Source organism: Panthera tigris, chromosome E1 (genome assembly GCF_018350195.1).
Source record: "Panthera tigris isolate Pti1 chromosome E1, P.tigris_Pti1_mat1.1, whole genome shotgun sequence".
Classification (NCBI taxonomy): domain Eukaryota; kingdom Metazoa; phylum Chordata; class Mammalia; order Carnivora; family Felidae; genus Panthera; species Panthera tigris.
This window is the reverse complement of record NC_056673.1, coordinates 10,937,672-10,955,713: the sequence shown is the minus strand read 5'-3', so window position 1 is coordinate 10,955,713 and position 18,042 is coordinate 10,937,672. Positions and strand designations below refer to the sequence as shown.

At 45.1% G+C, this 18,042-nt stretch overlaps 1 protein-coding gene across 2 annotated transcripts in view; it reads left to right on the top strand.

Annotated features, from left to right (window-relative positions):
* PRPSAP2 (phosphoribosyl pyrophosphate synthetase associated protein 2) overlaps window positions 1-18,042 on the top strand; it is a 45,818-nt gene that overhangs the window by 12,256 nt on the left and 15,520 nt on the right. For both annotated transcript variants that reach the window (XM_042966142.1, XM_042966141.1), the window contains 4 exons: window positions 140-312; window positions 3,258-3,373; window positions 10,286-10,341; window positions 17,648-17,796. In XM_042966142.1, coding sequence (XP_042822076.1) covers window positions 140-312; window positions 3,258-3,373; window positions 10,286-10,341; window positions 17,648-17,796 — 494 coding nt within the window. The remainder of the gene's footprint in view (window positions 1-139; window positions 313-3,257; window positions 3,374-10,285; window positions 10,342-17,647; window positions 17,797-18,042) is intronic.

Here is an 18,042-nt window from a genome sequence, read left to right as displayed (position 1 = left end):
CCCCCCTCCCCCTCTCCCCCCTCCCCCCTCCCCCTCTCCCCCCTCCCCCCTCCCCCTCTCCCCCCTCCCCCCTCCCCCTCTCCCCCCCTCCCTCCCCCCCCTCCCTCCCTCCCTCCCTCCTCTCTCTCTCGGAACACAGGGATGTAAACACCACCATCATGGAACTCCTGATTATGGTGTACGCGTGTAAGACCTCCTGTGCCAAAAGCATCATCGGCGTGATTCCCTACTTTCCTTACAGCAAACAGTGCAAGATGAGAAAAAGAGGCTCCATTGTTTCTAAACTGCTGGCTTCGATGATGTGCAAAGCGGGTAAGAATGGCAGATATTTGATGCTTAGCGGGACCCGGGAAGTTTATTTTTACCTTAGAAATTGTAAAGCCTTGTTTTAACTAAATGCGAATGCTAAACAGAGTGAAAGACTTTTTCTTGTTTTTTAATGTGTTTTATTTATTTTTGAGAGAGACCAAGTACAAGTTGGGGAGGGGCAGAGGGAGAGGGAGACGCAGAATCTGAAGTAGGCTCCAAGCTCTAGCTGTCAGTACAGAGCCCCATGCGGGGCCTGAGCCCATGAACCATGAGATCATGAGCTGAGCTGAAGTCAGATGCTTAACTGACTGAGCCACCCAGCGCCCCAGGAAGACCGTTTTTAAAGACAGCTTATGTATAACGAGAAAGCAGTGCAGATAATTCTCTCCTGTTCCCAACTCCCTGAAACACAGAATTAAGGAGAATGACTTATTTTTTCCTAATTTCTTTGTTTAAAAAATGACACTGAAGCAACAAATTACACTCACATTTAAGTCATTTTTGAAGGGGAAAAGGCATTTGGAACCGAGCATTTTAACAGCAACAACTTCCTTTAGCCTCTTCGCAGCACAGATTGGCATATTTTGCAAACCATATGTGGTAATTTGTGTTGCGCCTTTTCAGGTAGCCTAATTGTCTCCCCCTTGTTTCTGAATAACCTTCAGAGTTGTGCACATGCCTGTGTGGGCACGTGCATGCGTGTGTATGATTGTAGAAGCCACATATCCTGGAGCATTGGCACAGAGAGGGAAGGATTAAAATATTCCCACATCACTGCGTTTGAACACAGTCACTTACTGTGGAATAAATTTTCTACTGTAGCATTCCAGAGAAGGCAAAGAAACAAACAAAACACACCATAACTTGGTGAAACTTGAACCCCAGCAACTTCAGTGTTACAACCTATTGAAAAGTCAGTTTTCAGAGTTTTCAAAGCTGGCTGAAGGGAGCAGGCTGGCTCACTGAGCCTTGCGAAAAGATGCTTGTCTTCTCTTCTGGCCTTGATCCTGGATGGGCCACCAGGTTGACTTTCCTGGTTTTTGGGTCAAGTTTGGCTTTTAAAACTTTTCCAATTAGATTTTCCTTCTACTTTTATTTTCTTTCTTTCTTTTTTTTTTTTTAATTTTTTAAATGTTTGTTAATTTTTGAGAGAGAGCGCAAGCAGGGGAGGGGCAGAGAGAGGGAGACACAGAATCGAAAGCAGGCTCCAGGCTCTGAGCTGTCAGCACAGAGCGTGACGCGGGGCTTGAACTCACAAACCGTGATACCATGACCTGAGCTGAAGTCGGACGCTTAACTGACTGAGCCACCCAGGTGCCCCTCCTTATACTTTTCTGATGATCATTTCAAGTGTGATGATCATTTTGAAGAGCCAGTGGAGGTGAAGTTTCTTCATTTCTTCTAGTTACAGGCCTGTGCAGTTTGTCTTAAGATCTTAAGACAATATTTGTCTTAATATGGCTTTGCTGTACCTATTAAGGAAACTTCAAGGAGATGTAACTTGCTCTAATACAATTATAAGAGACCTTTCTTCATTACTATTACCTTTGCTGTTTTAAGACTATAAATTGATGTGAAAATCATGTATCTCTGTGTAAGAAAACCACCCAGTCTTTCCCTTCTAAGTGGGGAAAAAGCCAGTTCCCCTCCTGTGTATCTCTTGTACTACTCACGCAGAAGATGTCACTTTTGGTCACCAGATGTGTAGAGCTTTTTCCCTACACTTAGCAATTCTCCATGACATCAGCTGGGTATCCTACGGTTTTTGTTTTTTGTTTTTAATGTTTATTACTTTTGAGAAAGAGAGAGAGAGAGAGAGAGAGAGAGAGAGTGTGAGCGGGGGAGGGGCAGAAAGAGAGGGGGACAGAGGGTCTGAAGCAGACTCCGTGCTGACAGCAGAGAGCCCAGTGTGGGGTTGGAACTCACAAACCATGAGATCATGACCTGAGCCGAAGTCAGATGCTTAACTGACTGAGCCACCCAGACGCCTCTGGGTATCCTACAATCTAACTAAATTCTGACACTGTCTACCTGGAGGTAGACACCTGTGCTTCTGACCAATCTGCTGTGAATCAGAAGCTCCCAGGACCCATCCTCAGATTTGATTATTTGCGGGAGCAACTTACAGAACTCGGGAAAACTGCCCACTTACTGTTTGCCACTTGATTGGAAAAGCGTAAGATAAAGAATACGGGCGATTGTCCTGCTGGAGGGGATGCGAGGCCCCACATGTGGGGAGGGCTGCGGAGCCCATGACCTCTGCCAGCACCTCCACCTGTTCACCTACCTGGCAGCTGCCCGAAGCCTCTGCTTCCTCGTGCCTGCTCCATTTCCGGCCCCTTCCCCTGCCTCTGGAGAATGGAGGTGGGGATGGGGTGAAGGCTGAAAATTCCAAGCTCCAAGAGCCCACCAAGAGTCACCTCATTAGGGGGCACCTGAGTAGCTCAGTAGGGAGACTTCAGCTCAGGTCATGATCTCAATGGTTTGTGGGTTCGAGCCCCGCATTGGGCCCTGTGCCGACAGCTCAGAGCCTGGATGGAGCCTGCTTTGGATTCTGTGTCTCCCTCCCTCTCTGCCCCTCACCCACTCATACTCTGTCTCTCTCTGTCTCTCTCTCTCAAAAATAAATAAACATTAAAAAAAAATTGAAAAAAACCCAAAAGTCACCTCATTAGAACAGAAGGTGCTCCTAGCGCTCTTTTCTCTTAGGAATGTACCAGGGTTTTAGGAGCTCTGTGTTAGGGACAGGGGTCAGAGACCACTATATGTTTTCTGTTCTCTCACAGTGTCATTGAATTAAAAAACCTGAGAGAGAGAGACTCTGAGTCTTTTTGATTAGAGAGCAGTTTTTTAAATGCTATTATATATAGTATTTATATATGCTTATTTCATGCAGTACAGCTGGTTATTTAGCTCTTCATATGTTTGTGTCTGCTTTGTTTCCAAAGGTCTAACTCATCTTATTACTATGGATTTGCACCAGAAGGAAATTCAAGGCTTCTTCAACATTCCTGTTGATAATTTAAGAGCATCTCCCTTTTTACTGCAGTATATTCAAGAAGAGGTGGGCTAGCTCATACTTCTGTATTTTAACATTCTGTTTAAGGTTGAAAAGATGCATTTCCATTTCCTTGGGCCACCTGTCAAGGATTAAAACTTGGTGTATTCTGCTTAAAGCACGATTTACTTTATAAATGTAATTCAGTGTATTTTAAAATTCTTTTTTTTTTTTTTTTTTGTTAAAGTTTATTTATTTTTGAGAGACAGCGTGAGTGGGAAAGGGGCAGAGAGAGAGGGAGAGAGAATCCAAAGCAGGCTCGACACTGTCGGCACAGAGCCTGACACGGGGCTCGATCCCATGAACCATGAGATCGTGACCAGAGCCAAAATTGAGAGTTGGACGCTTCACTGACTGAGCCAACCCAGGTGCCCCTGTGTTTTCAAATTTTTAATCTGCAGTTTGTTTCTTTTGTGAAGCTCTTTAAATTGTGTTTTCTTTTGGACCTCAGGTACCTAGAATTGAACTAGTTGTGATCATGGTCAAATAACTGTCGTCATTGGTCCACGCGTGCACCTGGCCCTCATTTGTGTTTCCATCACTCTGCCTGTCTCTCTGTCCATCTGTCTGTAGTGGTCACCGGCCGTGATCCTCCCACGTAGGAAGAAAACTAGATCCGTCATAACTGACATCCACTCATGTGGTCCTTTTCTGTCACATCCCCCTGCCTCCTCCTGCCCAAGGGAGCCACTATCCTGAGTCTTGCTTCATCGTTTTCTTGACTTCCTTTGTAGATGGTCTTATCGCATATGTACATACACATACAGGTATTATTCAAAGACAAAAACAATACACTTTTTCAAGTTTATAAAGAGTCAGATTGTGTGATTTGGGGGCAGTTTTCACTTGCTGTTACGTTAGTAAGACTCATCCATGTTATGTGTCACGGTGCATCCATTTTGACTGTTGAGAAATAGTCACTGTGCAGCCTTGTCACAGTTTACTCATAGGTTTTTGCTCTTGTGATTGTGTCCTGTGAGCACTCTTGTAGGTGTCTCCTGTGGTGTGCAAGCAAGTGTATCGTGATTCTATATTCATCTCTAGATGGCATGGTCTGTGTTTAATTTTTCCCAAAGCAGTTACACCTTTCCGTTCTGACCAGCAGTGAGTCAGGTAGTCTGTGGATCCAACTTTGTTTCAATACTTACATTACCAGAATTTAAAACTTTTGCCTGTTGAATGGCTGTGGCCTGGTGTGTTGCTGTCACGTCGATGGATATATCTCTGATGATGTAAGAAATCGAGCGTCTCTTCATAGATTTCCTTTTCTGTGAAAAGGTGCTTAATGCCTCTTGTTTGTGTGTTTCCTCCGTGGTTTTGTGTGTTTCTTTCTGTGCCACAGGCATCCTTTTTTAATTCTTGATTGTAGCCATTGGTTAGTATTTGTTTCACATATATCTCAGTTTGTAACCTGTAGTTTTCTTTAGGGAGTCTACATAACCAGACATGTTCAGATTTTTTTTTTCATTGAGGTAAAATTCACATAACATAAAATTAACCACTTTAGGGGCACCTGGGTGGCTCAGTCGGTTAAGTGACTTTAAAAAAAAAAAAAAAATTTTTTTTTACGATTATTTGTTTTTGAGAGACAGAACACGAGCGGGGGAGGGGCAGAGAGAGAGAAGAAGACACAGACTCGGAAGCAGGCTCCAGGCTCTGAGCTGTCAGCACAGAGCCCAGTGCGGGGCTTGAACTCACGAACTGTGAGATCATGACCTGAACTCAAGTCGGATGTTTAACTGACTGAGCCACCCAGGCGGCGTCCCAAGGGTCTGACTCTTGATGTTGGCTCAGGTCATGATCTCACGGTTTGGGAGATCTAGTCCCAAGTTGGGTTCTGCGCTGATAGCTCAGAGCCTGCTTGGGATTTTGTCTCTCCCTCTCTCTCTCTGCCTCTCCCCTGCTCACACATTGCACATGCATGCTCGCTCGCTCGCTCTCTCTCTCTCAAAATAAATAAACTTTAAAAAAAAATGAAGTACTCTACGGGAGCTCACTGTTTAAAAGGACTTCTGTTCTTTTTGCCTTTTACAGCGTGCTTGTTTTAGTTGACCATATCTTACCGAATCAAAGATGCCATCGGCTAAGGTTTACATTATTTAGGTCATCAGGAAGGAAGGAAACACTGTGGATTAGCTGTGTGACACAGTGCCTTTGTGTCCCTCAGTGATCCTGTTCTGCAAGGCTGATGCTGACATTTTCCGATCTGACAGCTCAACATGTTTCTCTCTTGAGCCGTCACTGGAATTGAAGCCCTTTCTGCCAGAGTTGGAAGGAAAGTCCCGATAATTGGATGCTCATGGCCTTGAAGCTTTGGGCCTCTCTCCTGGGAGTTTGGCAGGTTCTCCTTCCTTCAGTCGCGTTGTGGGTGCGTGTTAGGTGTCCTTTGAGATTCAGTCCTTTCCAGCTTCACTGGCAGTGCACAGCCTTCCTTCGTTAGGTCCCACAGAGCATTCCATTATCGCCTTATGGGAAGATACTCACTTGCAGTCATTCCTCCAGCCATGACTGCTTGAGCCACGAATGTGAAATCTACACCCTGCTGTCTACATGCTGTGTCTTTCTGCATGCACTGTCGCTGTTCGTTTTAATGCCGAATCATAGGGAACTCTTGCTGGAGACGTTTTAAATGGCAGTCAAACCCGGCCCGTACAGAACCAGCAGTGCCTGTGGCTTGTTTGAAATGAATGCCATGGCCTTCTTCACATGTGTGAAGGGCTGGAAAAGCACGTCACAGCTGCTGTGGGGCCGACAGCAGCTGTAAGACACTACTGAGTTTAGGACATCCAAATCAGAGAGATACTAAAATATGACCGAAATTGGCTTGGGTATTGATTAAATACAATGTGTATTTTTAAAAAATGACGAGGTATTACGGTGATAGTTCTAGAGATCATTGGTCTGCACCAGGATTCTTAAGGAAATGATGAAGAGGAGGGCCACAAGTATATTTCTTTGGTGTATGTAGAGATCCCATCCTATCTCATCAATTTTTAAATAGGAACTTCTAGAGTTATCTTGTTTCTTTTTTTTTCTTTTTTTTAATTTTTTAGTGTTTATTTTTGAGAGAGAGAGAGAGAAAGAAAGAGATAGAGTGAGAGTGGGGAAGGGGCAGGGAGAGAGGGAGACACAGAATCCAAAGCAGGCTCCAGGCTCAGCTGTCAGCACAGAGCCTGATGCGGGGCTTGAACGCACAAACCATGAGATCATGACCTGAGCCCAAGTTGGACGCTTAACCGACTGAGCCATCCAGGTGTCCCTGGAGTTATCCTGTTTCTGATTCTTGAGTTGCATCCCTCCTCCCCCTGACCTCCCACCCGACCCCAGTGTTCTTCTTAGTGTCTTTGAATCCAGCCACTCTCTTTACAGAAATGAGATATGGCTGGGGATGAGAAATCAGGACAGGGTAGGGGTGTATAGCAAGGGAGTATGAGGGTGTAGGGCAGTTTGATTCTTTGTGGTTCCACAGTGGCCCTGATGTTGTTTTCCCTTAGTGGTTCAGGAGAAAATTACTACAGAGTTTGGAAGCTGGAAACTGGATATGGGGTATGTTTTCCCTTCTGCCTGATAGAGTCATTTTCTTCTAAAGTGAAAAATGAAACTTTATGTTGACAGTGGCAGTGACAGGGACATGCATGTGTGTATATAGTAATTCTGACCATACTGGTCAGGCCCCAGCTTCCCTGGGCCACCAGCCTGGTCCTTGGCCCCTCTGCAGGGGTAGCCCTTGTTGCCAGCTTGCTTTGTGCCCTGTGTCCTCCCAGACTTCTCTGTTCGTATTCGCCTCCTTGTCTATATACATAGTTACAGATGTTGATTTGTGGGTGCTTTTTTGGAAAAAAACAAAGAACAAAAAACAGTTAACATATTGTTTGCCTTGTTCTGCAACTTGTTCTTTCCATTGCTACGCTGGTGTCTGGAGGTCTTGCCATGCTAAGATTCATAATTGCTACATTGTAGTTCTGAGTTTAGATCAGTGATGGCCAGTAGAACTTTCTGTGATTGTGAAAATGTTCTAGCCGCTGTCTAGTATGGTCGCCCGTGGTCGTTGCATGTGGCTAGTGTGACTGAGAACTGAATCATTTTCTTTGAGTTTAATTAAGATCAAATGGCTACGTGTTTAAGTGTTTAAAGCACAAGTTTAAATGAGCCACAGTTTTTTCAACCGTCCTCCTCTTGATTGGATAATAGGTTGTTTTAATTTTTCACCCTTTTTTTTTTTAAAAGGGCTGTGAATGTTGTATCTTCTTTTTTTTTAATGTTTATTTTTGAGAGAGAGAGAGAGAGTGTGCAAGTGGGGGAGGGTCAGAGAGATGGAGATAGAGAATCCAAAGCAGGCTCTGTGCTGTCAGCACAGAGCCTGACACAGGGCTTGAACCCACAAACCATGAGATCATGACCTGAGCTGAAGTTGGACACTAAACTAACTGAGCCACCCAGGTGCCCCGATTTTTCACTCTTTTAGATAAAATATTTTACTTAAAAATTTATTGTTAAATAATGCTGCATTGGAAATTCTTGTACTTACCTTTCTGATTACTTACATGTTTTTTTGAAAAATGTTGGGGAGTAGAATTGCTTGATAGAAAAGTAATCTACATTTTTAATGCTTTAGTAGATATTGCAAAAATCTCAATTTTCTGAAAATTTAATATTTGAATATCATGAAAATTTAATATTTTAATATGATATCATGAAACTTGCAGTTCTCCAAAGGGGCTGTATTAATTGATACTTTCACTAACAGTACATATGATAGTGTCTATTTCCCTGTGCACTTAGTTTTGCAAGCTTAATGACCAAAACAATGCTATATGATTTGAATTTTTCCCTTTCTTGAGTTTTAGCGTGAGTGTGCATCCAGTGTGTTTTTGGGGGCAGGCAGGAATTGCCCCCATGGTGTCTCATTTTTCTGCTGTGGTTTCGAAACTTCCGCATGATGTGTCTGGGGTAGATCTTTTTTCCTTTCATGTCACTAGATACTCCCTGGGTCTCTTTCATTCTCTGGGCATTTTCCCCCCCTATTATTTGAGTATCTCATCTCTTCTGTTTTCTCATTCTTTGCTTTGGGAACTGTTAGATGTTGAAAATTTTGGATCTAGTTTCTGTTGTTTCACTTTTGTTATTTGGTCTTTTTCAAGTTTTGCATTGTTATATATAGTGTTGTGGGAAAATCCCTTGGCTTGAAGACCCAGGCTTGTTTATCTGTGTCCATTCTGCTACCGTAAAAGCCCGTTAGTGAGTTTCTTATTTCCACTACCTAGGTTTCTTTTTGGTTCTTTTTCTTTCTTTTTAATTTTTTAAAAATGTTTATTCATTTTTTAGAGACAGAGAGAGAGAGAGAGAGAGAGAGAGAGAGAGAGAGCGCGCACAGGCAGGGGAGGGGCAGAGAGAGAGTGGGAGACACAGAATCTGAAGCAGGCTCCAGGCTCTGAGCCATCAACCCAGAGCCCAACGCCAGGCTTGAACTCATGAACTGCGAGATCATGACCTAAGCTGAAGTCAGACACTTAACTGACTGAGCCACCCAGGCGCCCCTGGTTCTTTTTCTTAACAGCCAGTTCTTTAAGTGTACAGTTTCCTGTTGTAGCTCCTGGGGAGAAAATAGACCTGTTTTCGTTTCTTTCTTTTTTTTTTTTTTTAAAGCAAACTTTACTCCCAACATAGGCTTGAACTCACAACCCTGAGATCAAGAGTCTCATGCTCTACCAACTGAGCCAGCCACGTACCCCCGAAATAGACCTGTTTTTATTAAAGAGTCCTTTCTTTTAAAGTCTCCTTTTATTTGCTTTATTAATTGTTTTCCTTCATTGTTACTTCTCCTCTTGGCTGGGTTTGCGCTGTTTGATGATATTTGGTGAGAGACAAGGAAGTCCATAAAACAGTTTAGGAAGACTTCCGGTGAAAATAAGGAAAATGCCCATGTGTATTTTTTGCTCCCTTACTCCTTGGTAGTGTTGGACGAATTAGGCTGCCCTATAAAGATACCCGACCCATGTGGTTATGCTGGGTGTTTCTGTATTAGAGATTTCTTCAAATCAGTGTTCTGTTTATCTACTAAGTATTACTTAGTGCTTCCGGTGTACTAGGCATTGTACAAGGTGTTAGATGTTATTAATGCTTATATAGAAATTCATTGATATAGCATAGTTGTGAGAAAAAAAGTGAAGAGGGTATATTGAATGAAATAATACCATTTAACGAAGTGTCTAAATGTCAAGAGCGTAATTTGAAACGATTGCCAGGATGAAGTCAGAAATAAATCACTGCACAGCTTAAAAAGAGTTCTATCTTATAAACTCTCAGAAGTCGATAACGGGTATATCTTCAATTATAATCACTTCAAATGTTCCAACAGTAAAAGGCTGCAGAGTAGACTGATATTTTAGTTATTTTCTTAAGGGTTCTTCATATCTTTAAAAAACCCCACCATCCTGACTATCCTTTAACAAATTGGTTTCTTCAAAATGCCATGACTCAGATACGGGAGTCATTCGTATGGAGTGTACTAATTTGGAATGTGACAGCTGCCTTGGATTCAGGTTGGATGCATATCATCCTTGCACTGTGAAATTGCACGTAACGGGGATTCATGAGAGGAATTCCTGTTGACTTTATAAAAACGTCTTTATACCCCATTACAGTATTCACTGGCCCCTGGATATCAGCTAATCACCGATTAGCATTACTTTTTGTCTTAAGTCTGTGAGGCTCATACCTCCGTCATATTTTTTCCTAGGTAGTAGGAGTGTCTTCATTTTCCAAAGGGGAAATTTACTTTGAACTTTTTCTCTTTTTGGAAGACTTTTCATGTGACCAGATGACAGTTTTGAGTCTAGGAATGTTCCTTTTTATTGACTGTCAGGTGCTGGCGTGAACAGCCTCTGGAGTAATCCCTGACCTCTTAATCTGTCGCAGATCCCGGACTACAGGAATGCAGTGATCGTGGCCAAATCTCCAGCCTCGGCCAAAAGGTAGGTGGGAGCTCATGACTACTCCTTGGGTCCATGTGGAGAATCACATCCCCAGTTGGATCCTGGACATTCTGGATTCTGTCTCAGCGGTTCCCTTAATTCTGTGGGCTTTTAATTTTTTTTTTTTAAGCTTATTTATTTTGAGAGAGAGAGTGAGTGCACGCGCACAAGCAGGGAGGGACAAGAGAGAGAGGGAGAGAGAGTTCCAAGCAGGCTTGGCGCTGTCCGTGCAGAGCCTGATGTAGGGCTCGAACTCACAGACTGTGAGATCATGTCCTGAGCTGAAGTCAAGAGTTGGATGCCTAACTGACTGAGCCCCCCAGGCACCCCTGTGGATTTTTAGTTTAGAAGATTGTCTGCTGGCTCCATTTTAAAAATGATGATGTCTTTTCGTCTTTTTTTTCAATCCCAGTATGTGACCAGTAGTCAGAAACTTCCAGGTGTAGGGATGCCTGACCTAGTTCTTGATTGGCAGCCGCTCGTCGGTCTTCAGATCTGCCCTTTAAGATACCAGTGAATATACTTTGTGACTGTTCACTGCCTTTTATGAGAAGAACTCAGTAATTTATTAACAGAATTATATCCAGCCAAGAGGCCACTTACTGGTACGTGTTGAAAGGTGACATTTTACTGAAAGGCCTACAAATAGGGCAGTGCTGAGGGTTCTGTGTCACCTGGAGTAACTGATGAATCAGTAACACAGGACTTAAAGAGGCTTGGGGTTGAGAGGATTTCCTACGCCAGCGTTTCCAACAAAGCAGGAAAGGGAGAGAATAAAAGCGAATGTTGGAAGAAAGGCTTTTTCCTAAAAAAGCTCTTTTAAAATTGTGTCCCGGAATTATCCTGCCTTTGGTCACTGGATCCCTGTTCAGCCCTGTGGTGTGTAAGGAGGCCACAGGCACCTACCTCTGGCCTGGGCCCGCAGACCGTTGCTACCGAAGGATGAGGAGAGCTCGTGGACAATAAGCCGCTGGTTTCGAAGGTGTTACGATAAGTAGTTTTCCGTGGTAAACGAGGAATGACATTGGGTCTATTAACGAGGTTGGCATTACTGCTAAAAACATGAAGCTGTGTCCAGTGCAGCCAGTGCTGTGTCCACACAGCGCTTCCGTTAAGAGTCTTTATCAGCAGAGTCTTGTCCATTTGATTAAGTTGGAGCCAACCGTGACTCGTCTTGGAACATAAGATCCCATTTTTCCAAGCATCGTGCTGGATCAGATTTAATTTAGTAATTTGTTTTTCTCTGATACACATGGTTTCAGTTGTTGTGAAGGTGAAAATCGTAGAACGTGGAACTGATCGTTTTAAAGTCTACAGTTCATTGGCAGTCAGCGCCCCCACAGTGTTGTGCAACGACCATCACTCTCTTGTTTCAGAACTTTCTCATCACTCCTGAAGGACACCCCGGACCCGTTAAGAAATCACTCTCCATTCCCTTCTCTCCCCAGCCCCTGGCAACCACTGATCTGCTTTCTGTCTCTGGATATGCCTCTTCTGGACATTTTATATAAATGGAATCGTACACTGGGTGGCCTTTTGCATCTGGTTTCTTTCACTTGACACAATGTTTTCGGGGTTCCTTCACGTTGTCGCCTGTGTCAAGATCTCATTCCGTTTTATGGCTGACTACTCTTCCAGCCTGTTTAGCCATCCACGTATTGAGGGACGTTTGGGTTGTTTCCACTAGTGGCTGTTGTGAGTAGCACTGCCGCAAACATTTGTGTACCCGTTGCTGTGTGGACACGTGGTTTCCTTTCTCCTGGATGGATACCTAGGATTGAAAGCGCTGGGCGTATGGTAATTCTAGGTTTACATTTTTTTAAATGTTTCTTTATTTTTGAGAGCGAGAGTGTGAGCAGGGGCGGGGTGGAGAGAGGGAGACACCGCCAGGGCAGAGCCCAACCCGGGGCTCGGACTCACGAACTGTGAGATCATGACCTGAGCTGAAGTTGGATGTGCAACCCGCTGAGCCCCCCAGGTGCCCCCTGTGTTTACCTTTTTGAGGGGCTGCCACACCATGTCACATTCTCACCAGGAACGTACGAGGATTCCAATCTCTCCACATCCCGACCGACGCTTATTTGCTGTTTCGTTACTGTTACAGCCATCCTAGTGGGTGTGAAGTCGTGTCTCGTTGTTGTTTTGATTTGTACTTCCCTGGTGATGAATGATGTTGAGCGTCTTTTCGTGTGCTTCTTTGGAGAGATGTCTACTCAAGTCATTTGTACTTTTTTTTTTTTTTAAGAGAGAGTGAGTATGAGCTAGGGGAGGGGCAGAGGGAAGGAGGGAGGGAGGAAGAGAGAGAGAATGAATCCTAAGCAGGCTTCATGCTCACTGCAGAGCCTGACGCGGGGCTCCATCCCACGACCCTGGGATCGCTACCTGAGTCAGAATCAAGAGTCAGATGTTCAACCGACTGAGCCAGCCAGGTGCCCCTTTTTGCACATTTTTTAACTGGGTGGTTTTTCTTTTTGTGGTTGAATTGTAGGAGTCCTTTATGTATTCTGGAGACTAGATCCTTATCAGATACGTGGTTTGTAAATATTTTACCCCATTTTGCAGGTTGTCTTTTTCCGTCTTGATATGGTCCTTTGACGCACAGAAGTTTTTAATTTTATGGAGCCCAGTTTGGCATTATTGTTACTGCTTTTGCTTCTGGCATCGTATCTAAGCAGCCATCGTTAAACCCAGGGCATTAAGTTTTACCCCTATGATTTCTCCCAACAGTGTAGTTTTAGCTCTTAGGTTTGGGTTGTCGATCGGAGGGAGGCATAGGTAGGGGTCCAGCTTCTTTCTTTTCCACGTGATTGTCTGGTTGTCTAGCACCATTTGTCAAAAAGACTGTTCTTTCCCCCCTTGAATGGCTTTGGCATTCTTGTCAAAAATCACTCGGCCGTAGATGTTTGTGTGTATTTGTGGACTCTCAGATCTGTTCCGTTGACTGTATGTCAGCACCACACTGTTGTGGTTGCCGTGGCTTTGTAGGAAGAGTCGGATGAAGACACTCACAAGTGGGTCAGAGTGCGAGCACCGCTCCCTGGGAATCCTCTGCTGACACAGGTGGGGAGTGGCCCTGTTACCACTGACTGACGGGGCCCCATCTGACGCCACCTCACAGGGGAGGGGGAAGGGCACCTCTTTACTGCCGAGTCGGGGTGGAAGTCCAGGTGTCCCTCTGCACTGACACCCGGCGGGGCGCGGGGGGTGATGACCGCCCGGTGGGGATGAAGAGTGCCAGCCCCCTACTTGGCCGTCTCTTCAGCTGCCCCGTTGGCGGGTTTGGGGCTCATCGTTATCGCCTGGCAAGGGAGGCGGTGCAGGCCCCCTGCTTGACCTAAACTCGTGTGGGCGAGTGGCATAGCTGGTTTTTCCTGGGGTGGCCGGGGGTAGGGTTAAAGTTTTCTGACGTGGGAGGCGGTCTCTCTCTTGGTCCTGTGGCTGGAGAAAGCAGGCTTTTGTCTGCGCTTCTTTGGTATGTGCCTCTTGGCATTTTGGGTCGCCCGCCTCTCCAGCTGCGAGTCTGGGATATGGGATGACGAGACAGAAAGACCAGAGGGCTCAGCACCTTGTTATCCCCGCAGTCCCGAGGTCCCCGGCCAGTCTGTGTCTCCTGTCCTCTTCAGAGGCTTCTGAGGTTTGTTTCATGTGTAACATCCGGGTTTTCAGTTCTGCTCCGTGGTGGGGGGCCTTCCATCTCGGCGGAGACCGGAGCAGCAGCGGTGTGTGTCGATCCGTTTTTTTCCCACCAAATACCAAAAGAATATGATGAATTTTCATTTGACTCGCCCATATGGATAGGCTTTTGGTAACTTTTATAATACTCAGTTTACATCTGACTTCATGTGTTGATGGGATTTTATCATTGTAATAGCTTTGGATTCGTTTATTTGGCATTTGTTGGTACAGTTGACTCTTGAGCAACACAGGTTTTAGCGGTGCCGCCCCCCCCCCCCCCCGTGCTTCAGAATCCACGCATAACTTGGACTCCCCCAGGACTTAACTAGTGACAGACCGCCGTTGACTAGAACCTCACTGATAGCGTAACCAGTCAACTAATACAAATTTTGTATGTTACGTGTAGCATACTGTATTGTTACAATAAAGTAAGCTAGAGGAAAGAAAATGTTATTAAGAAAATCATGAGGAAGAGAATACATTTACAGTATTGCACTGTATGCATATAAAAAAAAATTGGCTATGAGTGGACCCACGCAGTTCAAACCCATATTGTTCAAGGGTGGGCTGTACCACACTGAGTTTGTCATTTACCCATTCAGATGTTTATTGAGAAGCTATTGTGCCGGGTGGATGAGGCCCGAGAAGGTGCCCTCAGGGAGCTTACGTTTAGCGGCAGATGTTTTAGCTGCTATTGTGGACTGAATGTTTGTGTCCCCGCAACATTCGTCTTGAAATCCTCACCCCCACTGTGATGGTTTTAGGAGGGGAGGCCTTTGGGAGGTAATTAGGTCACGAAGGAGGAGCCGTCATGTATGGGCTTAGTGCCCTTAGGAGAAGAGACCAGTGCTGCAGGGGCCGTCTGTTCTCTGCCCCGCTGCCCCGCGAGGGCACAGTGAGAGACAGAGGCCCTGTGCCAACCGGGAAGCAGGCCCTCATCTTGGACCTGTAGCCTCCAGAACCGTGAGAAACACATTTCTGCTATTTAAGCACCCCCGGTCTGTGGTATCCAGTTACAGCAGCTGGAACTAAGACGTCTGTGTTACCTCACTTGATCTTCTCTAGCTAGGAGGCCAGCGTCTTCTCTCTCTCTCTCTCTCTCTCACAGACGAAGAAACACACCCAAGGGGCTGAAGAAGGCGATCCATGGTGATTGAACAGTGTATGTTCACTGGAAAGTAATGGCACCGCTAATCACTTCTCAGGGTGTTTTCCACACCAGTGATTATGGGATTTGGGTGTTGGCCAAATATGATTCAGGTGGACTTGCCCCTCCACTCGGTAGATATGTAAGTGCTACTTAGACTTTGAGAAAGGATACCAAAGTTGGAGATGTAACACTGAAGTCAGGACTGACCATAAAGCTAAAGCAATCGTGATTGTGTGTGATTGGGAAAAGATAGAAAAATAGCTCAGTGGAACAGAACAGAGTCCAGAAATAGACCTACGTGTATCTCGAATACTGATTTCCAGCAGAGGGGCAGAGGCAATTCTGAATGGAGAAAGGATAGTCCTTTGAACAAATGGTGTGGGAATGACTGGAAATTCATGTGCAAAATCATCAATTCTGAGCCATGTTTTACATCATATACAAACATCAACTAAAAATGAATCCCATACCTAAATGTAGAACCTAAAACTATAAAGCTCCCAGAGGAAAACATGGGAGAAAAATCTTTGTGACTTTGGTTGGACAAACATTTTTTTATTTTTTTATTATTTTTTTTTATTTAAAAAAAATTTTTTTTTTTTTAACGTTTATTTATTTTTGGGACAGAGAGAGACAGAGCATGAACAGGGGAGGGGCAGAGAGAGAGGGAGACACAGAATCTGAAACAGGCTCCAGGCTCTGAGCTGTCAGCACAGAGCCCGATGCGGGGCTCGAACTCACGGAGCGTGAGATCATGACCTGAGCCGAAGTCGGACGCTTAACCGACCGAGCCACCCAGGCGCCCCTGGACAAACATTTTTTAAATATGACACCAGAAGTCCGTTTTATAAGAAGAAAGTTGTCACATCATGTGTCATCAAAATTAAAACTACTCTTCCAAAGACTTTATGAAGAGAATGACAGAAGACACAGACAGAGTGGGAGGAAATATTGGGAAAGCCTGTATCTGATAAAGAATTTGTATTTAGAATATGTAAAGAATTCCCAAAACCTATTAGGGAACTAACAACCCAACTGAAAAATCGGCAAAAGATGAACAGACCCTTTACCCCAAAGTATATATTCGAATGGCAGGTAAGCACGTGAGAATGTTCAGCACCATTTGTTATGAGGCCAGTCCAAACCGAGGCCACGGTGAGGCACCTGTACACGCCGTTAGCATGGGTAGTAGTTGAAGCGACTGACCACACTGAGTGGCAGAACTTGGAGGCACTGGAGCCCTCGTGCGCAGTTCGTGGGAATGTAAAATGGTATAACCGCTTTGGAAAAGAGTTCGTTGTTGTTGTGTTTTTAATTTTTTAATGTTTTTTATTTTTTAAGGGGAAGAGACAGAGACAGCACAACGTGGGGAGGGACAGAGAGAGAGAGAGGGAGACAGAATCCGAAGCAGGCTCCAGGCTCTGAGCTGTCGGCACAGAGCCGACACGGGGCTTGAACCCATGAACCGTGAGATCATGATCTGAGCCGAAGTTGGACGCTTAACCATCTGAGCCACCCAAGGTGCCTCACGGTTGTTTTTTTAGAGAGCTAAATATATGCCTGTCCTATGATCCAGCCATTCTACGCCTAGGTATTTACCCTGGAGAAAAGAAAACATAAGTCCATGCAGAGATTTGTACACGAATATTCAAAGCAGTTTTGTAATGGTTCAAAACTGGAAACAATGCAGAAGTTCAAGTGAATGGGCAAACTGATAGACCCAAACAACAGATTGTGGCAGTGTAAGGGGGTGACTTTGGTGTCCCATGTAAAATGGATGGATCTCCAACATGTTATCCTTAGTGAACGAAGAAAGACAAAAAAAAAAAAAAAAAAAAAAAAAAGATACTCTGATTCTACTCACAGAATTCTAGAAAAGGCAAAAGTATGCTGACAGAGAACAAACTATTGGTTTGCCTGGTGCCGGAGGGAGAAATTACAAAGGGGCACCAGGACGTGTCTGGCAGTGAGAGAGATTTTCCTGGTCTTCGTTGTGCTGATGGTGGCACGGATGTGTACGCACATCAGAGCCTATGAGATTGTACAGCGTAAACGTGTATATTTTATGGTGTCTTCGTTCTACTCAGTACAATTTAAAAATCGACGCTCACTGCTTTTCTGAGGCTGTAACGCACCTTGTCTCCTGTGGTTGGTTCTCACTATGAAGTACGTGGCCGGGTGGATTAGCAATTAAAAGCCGGGAGGCTGAGGCTTCGCGGAGTCGCTGCCGTAGGCTCCCCAGTGGGCCGAGCACAGAGCAGGCCGGCCGCCGCCCATCGCTGCCCCGGCCAGAGGGACACGCTCGTCACGTGGGGACTCCATACTTTGTCCTGCATCCTAACACTTGCAGGTCACCTTCTTTCTCTTTTCACGAATTCTTTCGGAAACCGCGTCTGATTTATGTTGTCTTCTGTTTCTCCCGCGAACGCTGGAGAACGGGGGCTGCGTGATTTCTGAACTGTGTCTACTGCTCTCCCTCAGGGCACAGTCTTTTGCGGAGCGCCTGCGACTGGGAATTGCGGTGATCCACGGGGAAGCGCAGGACGCCGAGTCCGACTTGGTGGATGGACGGCATTCCCCGCCCATGGTCAGGAGTGTGGCTGCCATCCACCCCAGCCTGGAGATCCCCAGTAAGTGTGCTGGCCCCTCTTTGTCACTTCCCGCTTTGGTTTTAAGGCTGACTGAATTTGTCGTTTTTCAGCTGTGAACTGCCTCTTCTCTGTTTTTTCTTTAAGTTGGCAAAAATGACTAATACTTTTCCTGGCCTGGCCTGGTTGTCACAAGCGCATTTCAGAGAGCCCTGTGGACTGTAGAGCCTTCTAGAAGCAGTCGGTGTGATCACAGCAAGAACTAGGAAAAGACTCCGTTCTGGCACT